At 42.3% G+C, this 10857-nt stretch overlaps 1 protein-coding gene across 1 annotated transcript; it reads left to right on the forward strand.

The window, feature by feature from the left end:
- The first annotated feature begins 5075 nt into the window (after nt 1-5075).
- LOC128330110 (olfactory receptor 14J1-like) lies at nt 5076-5993 on the forward strand. Its single transcript, XM_053262426.1, has one exon. It carries the CDS (start codon nt 5076-5078, stop codon nt 5991-5993), a length of 918 nt encoding a protein of 305 aa, XP_053118401.1.
- The last annotated feature ends 4864 nt before the right edge of the window (nt 5994-10857 follow it).

A 10857-nucleotide genomic window follows, 5' to 3' on the forward strand; every position in this document is an offset into this window, starting at 1 on the left:
TATATATTTGCTGTTTGCACACGGTTTATTGCTAGTTTTGGTTGGAACAGAAGTTAAGCTAACCGGCCTATAATTTCCTGGATTGCCCTGGATCCCTTTTTGAAAATTGGTGTTACATTTGCTACTCTCCAGTCCTCTGGTACAGAGCCCGATTGCAGGGATAAGTTATATATTTTAGCAAGGAGTATTAGTCTGGATGTCTTGGCAAAGACATAATTTTGCATCTGCATACCAAAATATTTCTACATCTGACATCTCTGTATTGTTATAATTAAGGACACAACAACGTTCAGAATTCAAACTTTCCCCCTTGGCTACGGTTTTAGAAACTGAAAATTACCTTGGAACTCTGGCCGGCAAATCTGAAGTTTTTTACTGTCCTCATTTCCCCCCCTACATAAATTTTATGGTTATGGTAATGGCATTGGGGTAATGGGAGAGTTTAAGATCTATAGAACATTTACTATGTGATGACATCTGGAAGTAAATCCTTAATTAGTAAGTCATTGTATATAGTATATAGTGCAGGAACAACTCCCAAAAGACTGTACATCTGTTAAAGGGGTGTGATGAATATTGTGCCATAGGTGCACCTAGGTAATTTTGAAGCCTGGAGCTAAAGGCCTTTGGAGCCCCCCACTGCAAGTTAAACACCATCTCCCTACACACACACACACACACACACACACACACACACACACACACACACACACACACCATGACACTCACAGTATTTGAGGCACAAACAGCAACTTAACTCACTAGAATGTAAGAATATAAAACAAGTATATTTATGCAAATATACATTAACAGAAACTTTTCAACATGCAACTTGACATGTTGCAAACCCACATATTTCTTTCCCCCCTCCCCCTTCTACCTCTAAAGCAGAGGTCACGCTCAGCTGCCCGGCACAGGTCACAGTCATGCTCGGCCACTTGGAGCAGCGAGATCGTGCAGTGTGGTGTGCTGACCTATCCGCCAGGGACAAACTCAAGAGTAGCGTTTTGCACAAATCATTATTTAAAATTCTATTTGTGCCCAAATTGAATCACCCCTGATTTGTTTTGTGTTCAAATGTGTCCCTCTAAATCACCCCAGATTCGATTTGCATTTGGTTTGATTTGATTCAGATTTGGATTGATTCGGACAACTTATAAAGGTCCTAGGGACACCATGTTTGGGTAGTGGGTAGGTCCCCATGGGTGCCACCTACCACCCAAGTTTCAAGGCAGTGGGGCACTTGGTTGATTTTTTAAATATATATTTTTTAAAAATTAATGATTTTGTATATTTCCACAATAGGAAATAATGGTAATTCAAAGTCACCCTATCCTAAGCCTAACATGGACCTCTTAGCTGTTTCTTTTCTTTTTTCTTTTCTTTTTTAAGAAAAATGGGAATCTGGAAAAAATAATAAGAGGAATCCAAATCTTGAAGCAATTCAAATCACATCTGGCAGAATTTGGACCTGAATTTTTTCTGTCTCCAAATTGCCCAAATCAGCTAGATTTGGGTACAAATTGATTTGTACCTGAATCGATTCTCTCATCCTTAATAAAGAGGATTTGGAGGCCCTCAAGGGTAAGAGCACCTCTTGAAGCAATTCGAATCACATCTGGCAGGATTTGGACCTGAATTTGTTCTGTCCCAAGTTGCCTGAACCAGCTAGATTCAAGTACAAATTGATTTGTACCTGAATCAATTCACACATCCCTACTAAAGAGGATTTGGGGGGGCAGGGGTAAGAGCACCTCTGTGCTGTGCTGAATTCTGACACAAGAACCCTTAGAGACGAAAAGTTGGCTTTTGAGGGATGTGAATAAAATAAAAACATAATAAAGAGCTGAAGTTAACAAAATAACCAATCTTGTAATCAACCATACAGTACTTTCTCCTTTAGAGGCACTCAGCTCATTTGCACTAATGATCACTTCAGTTTCTGTGGTAAACTTGATGCAATGCTGGACTCCTGAGAATAAAACACTCCAAACTCTGAGGAGAAGTGAATAAATCTCCAGGAATTTTTTCACACTCAGATTTTAGTTTGCATCACCTCCAGAATGAAGGTGTGCATTCACATATCAGTTAGCTTTACCCTGATATTCCAGTGAGCTATCAGGGAGCACTTCACAGGCAATTCGGGTTCTTCATTGCACATTCGAGTGTAGCCCGATATATATCTGGGGCAAAAAAAATCCACTTTTTGGATTGGTTTTTTGAGGCAACTTCAAACTGGCACTAAAGCCTCGCAGTAAACCTATGGTGAAGCCTGCTGTCTGGGGAATGTCCTACACTTGCAAGCCTTTTCTTGCTGCTTGTCAATCAGCTGCACAGTTTGTGCTTAGCTCCAAAGAAGACTAAAGTTCTACAGTTCTCTGTAATGCTCTAGAATGGATAGACCTTCATGCCAAGCAAATATATGAATGAAAAGGTAAGTTATATATTTTGTTACTCTATGAGCATTTTCCTCTTTCTCGTGCATGCTCCATATTCTCTCCCCCTCCCCCATATTAGATGTGCCTGGAACAGAGTTTGCCAGTTATTCAGGCCTAGTCACGGAAATGATGGTTTAATGCTCAGGAATTCACTGTTCTTATAGTTGCTTACTACCAGGATTCTATTGGGGTGACTACACTAAGTGTGGGGAAAATCCTTTCCAGTCTGGTAACCTTCCATGTTTCTTTAAATCACATTTTGTGTTTTCCTGTTGGTTATTTGCCTACCCAAACACACACTCTCTCCTTTCAGGGTAAAGTGAGACTTTTTAAAATTGTTATTTGTAACAATAATAATAAATTACCTAGAAGTTGCCTAGAAGCCTGGCAGCATCTGTTGTAGGATTCTCTGATTGTCACTTTGGTCCTAAGTCTCCCCCTTCCCCAAATTCTTTCTGCCATGCTCAGAAAGATTAGCAGTATAAGTTGTGCTTTGTGTTAATATACTGAGAATGCAAAAAGTCTTTACTGTCCTTAACTGACATCTAGGGTGTGCATTTTGGAATTTTCTTGTTTCGTTTTGTATCCAAATAGAAATACCCCCATTTTGTTTTGTAACCAAATTTTCTGAATCCGAATCACCCATTTCGTTTTGTAACTGAATTTTCAGAATCCGAATCCGAATCAATTTGGATTTTTAAAAAAGGGTCCCAGGGCAAAAAGAGTGGGTGGTGGTAGTAGTGTTCAATGGGTGGAAGCTACCACCCAAATTTCAAAGGAATTGGGCAAAGGGCTGATTTTTTGTGTGAATTCTTTAAGTTTACACGTCTTTACGAATAATTTTGGTACTGAAAATGACCTGCTACTTCATTAACAAAAGCTGCACCAATTCTGTTCACCAATGACCAACCCTTCATCTCCAGCTGTTAGGATCCTTATGAGTGTCCTGTGACATAATAGCAGATTATTGTGGTATTGCCCAATGGGGGCAAGGAAGCTACCAGAATTATTTCAAAGGATTTTAGCAAAGGGCTGATTTTTTGTGATTTGTTGAAGTTTAAGTGTGTTTAAGATTTCTCCCATAGGGAATAATGGAGGTTTCAGCAGCCCCATAATTTCACTTGGGGGGGAATGGGGTTGCCCAGAGCAAGTGGTTGTGTAATGCACACAGGGTGCCAACCACCCCCTACTGACAAGTCCCTGGGGTACTGGGTTTTGTTGTTTCTGAGGTGTTCAGTGTAGATTCTCTGGTAGTATATGAGATTTTCAGTGAAAAACAAGAATCCACTCTCATATGCTACCAGAGAATCTACACTCAGAACACCACAGAAACAACAGAACCCAGAACCCCATGGGTTAGCAACCCATGGGGTGGTTGGTACCCTATGTGCACTATACCACCACTCACTCTGGGCCACCCCAGTGCCCCCCAAGTGGAGTTATGGGGCTGTTGAAACCCCCATTATTCCCTATGAGGAAAAATCTTAAAGATGCGTAGATTTTAACAAATCACAAATAACCAGCCCTTTGCCCAATTCCTTTGGAATCTGGGTGGTGGCAGACTGGCAGGCACCCATTGGGGCACTACCACCCAACCCACTCTTCTGCCCCTGAATCCATTCCCAGGCTGATATGCAGTACCCATAGCACGCTAGGCTCAGGCTGGCAACAAGGCAGGCATAGGCAATGGCATGGCATCATGGCAATTTGAGGAATGCAATGCTGTAAACTAGTTTTTCCTCTCCCTCTCTCTCCAATGAGGCAGAAAGGCAGAATGGCAGCTACTAACTTGCTGAATGAATTGAAAACCCCTCCTTGAACTCCCCCCCACCCTTGCCCCTTCTTCAACCCTTCCCCTGGCCAATGTGGGGTCAATAAAGAGTGGCAAGAAGCGAAAGAGCCAATGGGGAACAAGCAGGGAATTGTCAGCAGGTCAGCCCATGCTTTAGGTCACTGATTGGAAGGCTGGAAGCCGGGAAATTCAAAGATATGTCAAACACAAAATGGATACTGACTCAGTGATCATCACAAAATGGAGGTCTGAAACAACAAAACGTTTTGTAGCCGAAACAGGGACGTTTTGTTTTGTATACAAAACTTTTGGATCTGGAAAATGGGTGTTTTGTTTTGTCTACAAAACATCCACAATGGGCATATCCTAAACGTTTCGTACATCCCTACTGACATCCATACAGAAGTCACTTCAGCAGTACTGTAGAACTGGAAATTGATGTGATGTAAGTTACTGTAAACTGCATTAATTCTCCTGCAATTTTATATTTTTTTTCTTGTTTTTGTTTTCTGGTCTGCGACCATAATATGTTTAATCAATCTTCTGCAGCAGTTGATTAGAATTTTTATATTATTAATATATTGCTTGACCAGATTAGCAAAATTTTTCAAGCTGCATAAGAGTGACTATTTATAACTTTAAATGGCAGTCTCTTTTTTTTAAGATTGTCTCCTTTACCAACACAAGCATACTAAAGGGTAGCTAAGTCTTGTCCACCTCATTGAGATAAAATGAGATTAATTCAATTGTATTCCAGATTAACTGTTCTTTGGAATGGCCAATAGTAACAGATTTCTTTCTTCTTTCTTCCATATCCCACAGTTTTAAAAGTGAGAGGGTGGAAAATGACCAACCAAACATCCATGAAAGAGTTTCTACTCTTGGAGTTCTCTGATGTCCGAGAACTGCAGATCACATACTTTATTGTGTTCTTGGTTTTGTACTTGTCTGCCATAACAGGGAATCTTCTGATCATCTCAGTAGTAGCTCTTGATCACCATCTTCACAGCCCCATGTACTTCTTCTTGATGAACTTAGCTTTGACAGACCTTGGTTCTGTTTCTGTCACCATCCCCAAATCCATGGCAAATTCCCTCCTGGATACCAGGTTGATTTCTTATTCTGGATGTGTGACTCAAGTTTATTTCTTTTTAGTCTTTGCAACATCAGATTTCACGCTCCTCACAGTAATGGCACACGACCGGTATGTTGCCATCTGCAATCCACTACGATACGAAATGATTATGAATAAAGGTGCCTGCATTCACTTGGCAGCTGGTGCATGGATTACTGGCATTCTCTATGTCATGCTTCATACTGGTAGCACCTTTGCCATGACATTCTGCTCCAACATTGTGGACCAATTTTTCTGTGAGGTCCTGCAGCTGGTAAAGATCTCCTGCTCTGATTTATACCTCTTTGAAGATGCACTTCTTGCCTTAAGTGTCACTGCAGCATTCGGCTGCTTTATCTTTGTAGTTGTTACATATGTACAGATCTTCACAGCAGTGCTGAAAATCCCCTCATCCCAGGGAAGGCAAAAGGCTTTTTCTACTTGCCTGCCTCACCTCATTGTTTTCTCCATGTTCCTATTCACTGGAGCGCTTGTCTACCTGAGACCTATACTGCACACCTCTTCACAAACAAATATGGTGTTTGCTGTCATATATTCGGTAGTCCCACCCATGATGAATCCAGTTATCTATAGCATGAGAAATAAGGAGATTAAGGTTGCCATGTGCAAACTGTTGGGATTGAAGTAGTTGTTTAAGAATGCATGTTCTGTTTTTCCTTTGTGATGATGAGCTTGCCATGTTGATCTGTGTAATAAACTCCTGATGTATGAATGTTTCAGAATGCACTCAGGACTCCAGAACTTTTTTTAAAAAACACATTTTATATCCCACTCTTCCTCCAAGGAGCCCAGAGTGCTGTACTACATACTCAAGTTTCTCCTCACAACAACCCTGTGAAGTAGGTTAGGCTGAGAGAGAAGTGACTGGACCAGAGTCACCCAACAACTATCATGGCCGAATGGGGATTTGAACTTGGGTCTCCCTGGTCCTAGTCCCACACACTAACCACTACACCACCCTGGAACTTCACGTAGGAAATGGCACAGGGTTGATTTTTGTAAGTGGCAAGTAGTTTGAGGCTTCTAGATTGGCCAGTTCTATTGTAAATACTAGGATACTGGCTTGCTCCCTTGCCCTGATTATCAGATAAATAACTTACGCTTCCTGTATTTTAGGTTCCAAAAGACCTTTGCCTGATACTACTATTTACATACCACTTCTGAATGAAAGTCCTTAAAGCAGTTTACATAGAATAATAAGAAGGTGGTTTTCTATGTGCCTTCCTCAACTCACTGCCTTCTCTACATTTTTCTTGACTGAAAGTTTGCTTTTCGCTTTCAGTCCACTTCTAATGCCCTGTCACATCTGTATTTGGCATTTATCATGATACAGTCCATGGTCCTACTTGCGCTCATTCTGCAGATCTGGATTGTCAATAGCCTGGCTGCATAGCTTTGGCCCTTCTACAGATGTTGCCTACAACTCCCATCATCCTTTACTACTGGCCACTGTGGCTGCGAATGATGAGAGTTGTAGTCCAATAAAATGGCCAAAGTTGTGCAGCTCTGGTCTATAACATGATGAACAGGGACGGACATCTAAACTAATGCTGTACATGTGCAAACATGTTGCACTGGAGCTTGCGTTCTAGATTAGTGTTGCCCTAGCACAAGGCTGCACAATGTTGGTCCTCCAGCTGCTGTTGGAATGCAACTATGTGAATGCAACTTCGCTATGAGCCCAACCGGCCACTGAGGTCACTTGAGGAGGTCCGTCTCCAGTTGCCACCAACTCGTTTGGTGGCTACACAGAGACGGGCCTTTTCGGCTTCTGCCCCGAGATTGTGGAATGCGCTCCCTGCTGAGATACGATCCTCCCCATCTCTGGCAATTTTCAGAAAACACCTGAAAACACATCTCTTCAGCCAGGCTTTCTCAGCTTCTTAAAATTTGTTTTTAAATTGTTTTGATTGTTTAATTGTAGTTTTATGATGTTTTTAATTGTTAATCATTGTTATGTTTTATAATTTTAATTTTAATTATTAACTGATTTTAAGGTGTTTTAATGTAAACCGCCCTGAGCCTTTTGAAAGGGCGGTATAAAGTTTTAATAATAACAACAACAACAACAACAACAACAACAACAACAACCCTCACCCACAGTGGACAATAGTCAGGGATGATGGGAGTTATAATCCAGCAGCAGCTGGAGGGCTGAAGTTGTGCTGCCCTGCCATAGTGTTAACATATTTGCACTTGCACAACAATGTATGCAACTTGTGGTGCTTCTCCTGATGCTCATCCTCTTCCTCAGTCCATATTGAGGCTATTCACATGATTGCAGAAAATCGGGCTAGCCTCCCCTAGCCCGATTTTCTGCAGTTGTGTGAATCACCGGGCTTGGCTGCGAGCCTGGTGATTCTAGAGTGGGTAACCCGCTCAAGTACCCTTACCCTAAAACCAGGTTTGCAGAGCGAGTGCTCCACAAACCTGTTTTTTTAATCGTGAGTAGCTGCGCTGTGGCTCCGCACCACGTCTACTCATGAGGATACCCCCAGAGGGGAGGCGAAATGCCACCTCCCAGCTCCGAGGGTCTCTCCAGCATGCCCTGCGCTGGCACAGGGCATGCTGGAACTTCCAGGGCCAATCGGCCCCCGCTCATGTGGGCAGCCGATCCGGTCGCCCAGTGCTCCCACTGTGATAATCTGCGGGAAAAGCGGGCTTAGCCCGATCTCCCCACTCAGCTCACCAGACCGGGTCTCACTGATCGTGAGACCCGGCTCATTAATAAAGAAGTTTATTGTTGTGACCACAGGTCATAACAAAGTGTAGAAGAAAGAAATACAACATACTGAAAAGTTACATAAATTAGGTTGAGCTAAAACCTATGCTACATATACATTTCTTTCTGTTTAAAAGAAAGCAAAGCAAAGCTGGTAAATTGGCAGCTGACATTAAGAATTCCATCCACAATAATATAGGTCAGAAGTTCTACATACAACCTGTTACGTTTAGCGATCTTCAGTGTTTTCTCTCCTGATCTCATCATAAATAGTGCAATAATAGCATAGTGGGGGTGCCTGTGCCCAGATGCCCCACACCCACCCATATGGGTAATGTCCGCCACTTGACTGGTGCTACAGGGACAGAGGCTCTGTTCCACTGGAAGTTTGTGAAATCACCCTTCGGGTTATGCTGAGGGCATAGTCTGGAAACGGAAATTTTGTAAAAGCCTTCCTCAGTGGTGCACTGGTAATATTAACCAGATACAGTGAGCAACTTCTATGTTTCTTATAATGATGGTACCGGGATGAGAACTCTGAAGACTGAACTGCAGCTGCATCTGTACTGGTGTCTCATTCAAAGAGCCGATTCCCAATATTTCCCCTGCTCCAACAATTAAATTCTCCCACTGGAGGCACGAAGTACAACTGTAAGATGTGAGACAAATGTTTAGTCAATTGATTCCCATTAGAGATATGCAAATTGATTCGGTGATTGTTTTTGGAGACAAAACAAATCACTCCTGTAGTCCATTGGCTTCTTGCTGATTCGCATGATTTGGAGACAAAACAAATCAGACCTGTAGTCCATTGGCTAGATTGGGGTTCAAATCGAATTGCGCCTGATTCGATTTGAATTGATTGGAGATTCGGATCCCTCCTAACATTTTCCCCAGATCCCCATCTTTCATTTTTTAAAAATGAAATAAAATAAAAATTATGCTCCAGCCCTTGTAGAAGTGGAATTATGGAACAAAATGTGTGGTCACTATTTTTCAAGTGTTTTGATTCTTTGGTGTATAATAACTTTCCCTCAATGAATCCCTATGAGGATTCATTACACACCTTCATTGTTTCTATTCATTTTGACTGTCTTTTCAACAGTGCCAACTGTCAACTGTCATGTGCCAGCTATACCCCACTTCCACCTGCAAGGCAGTGGGGTACTACTCAGTTTATGTTCTAGGATATTTTCCAAGTGTTTAGGCTCTTTGGTTCCTAATAACCTTTCCTCATAATGAATCCCTATGAGAATTCATTGCACACCAAAGAGTCAAAACACCTCAGAATTTCCTACAGTATAAACTGAGTACAGTATAAACTGAGTTTTTGGGGTAGTTGGAAGATGAGATGCCACTAATTCTCCATCCCCACCTGCAAAGAGTGGGATCAAAATGAACAGAAGAAATGAAGATGTGTAATGAAGACACCAAAGAATCTAAACACTTCAAAAATACCTAAAACATAAACTGAGTACCCCAGTGTGTGTGTGTGTGTGTGTGTGTGTGTGTGTGTGTGAGAGAGAGAGAGAGAGAGAGAGAGAGAGAGAGAGAGAGAGAGAGAGAGAGAGTAGTTGTCACATGGCAGTTGACAATTGGCACTGTCCAATGATAGTCAAAATGAATAGAAGAAATGGAGGCATATAATGAATCCTCATAGTACAATCATCTACCTTTTGAAAGTGCCAGTTTCATTCTTTCCTAATTCCTGTAGGATTGGAACTTAGACTGTTGCTATTTCGGATGAGCTATATGTATCAATCCACTGGTAAAGAAACAGGGCAAACCTAATTGAAATACTCTTGGGGGTGTGGTCAAGAGGGGAGACCACCAATGTATGGGTGTAGTTGTGGATAGTTCCCCTCTCCAAGAGTTGATCTGAGAGATGAACATCTCTCAAATGGCAGGCAGACCAAAAGAATTCTCCATCATTCACTCCTCTCTTGAAATCAGGGCTCCTTAACTTCTGCTGTTGCGTTATGCCATTTACTGTAGATGTCATTTTAAAAGCCCTTTATTTTCTATCAAGCCTTCAACACACATTGAACAATCATAACATCATGTTCTGACATAAATTTAGTGTGGCAGAGTTTCCCTAGATGTGCTACTTTTCTATATAATGCAGCCTCCAATGGCAGTCTGAAGTGATATAACCTAGGAAGATGTTTTTCCCCCACTTGTGGGAATGGGGCCATAGCTCAGTGGTAGAGCATCTGCTTTCCTTACAGAAGGTCCCAGGTTCAATCCCTGGCATTATTATGTAGAGCTGGGAAAGATTCCTGCCTCCAACCTTGTAGAGCTTTTGCCAGTCAAGGCAGAGTAGGGACTCAGGAGGTGCCTGGAGCATATGTGTGGCATGCTGGAGGTGCCATGAGCACAGAGCCATGGGGATGTCAAGCCCAGTCAGAGATGGCGGAGGTGGTGATGCCGCTGCTGGTGCTCCAGGCGGGGGTGGTGCTGGAGGTCCAGCTGGGAGCTGCTCTGGACCTGTGAGGAGAAGGGAGGAGGAGCAGGAGTGGAGGAATCTGGGGCTCAGATGAATCTGAATTTGGAACCAGCAGTTGCTATCTGTGATGCATCCAGGCCCAGATGGACTCCACAGTTACTACATAGTCTACCATAGAGGTGTCCAGCAACAACTCTTATAGGTTTATTTTGGATCACTTACAGTCTGTGACTCCTGAAGACATGAACAAACTGAGCATCCTACAACCTGTTCTCTTGATCCTTGTCAAAGTTGGGCTTATTTTATCTGGTAATTGTGTTATCA

Source organism: Hemicordylus capensis, chromosome 6 (genome assembly GCF_027244095.1).
Source record: "Hemicordylus capensis ecotype Gifberg chromosome 6, rHemCap1.1.pri, whole genome shotgun sequence".
In the NCBI taxonomy this organism is placed as follows: domain Eukaryota; kingdom Metazoa; phylum Chordata; class Lepidosauria; order Squamata; family Cordylidae; genus Hemicordylus; species Hemicordylus capensis.

Bases quoted from the DNA above. Each gene is read 5' to 3' on its own strand.
- LOC128330110 (XM_053262426.1), top strand. From the start codon at position 5,076: ATGACCAACCAAACATCCATGAAAGAGTTTCTACTCTTGGAGTTCTCT.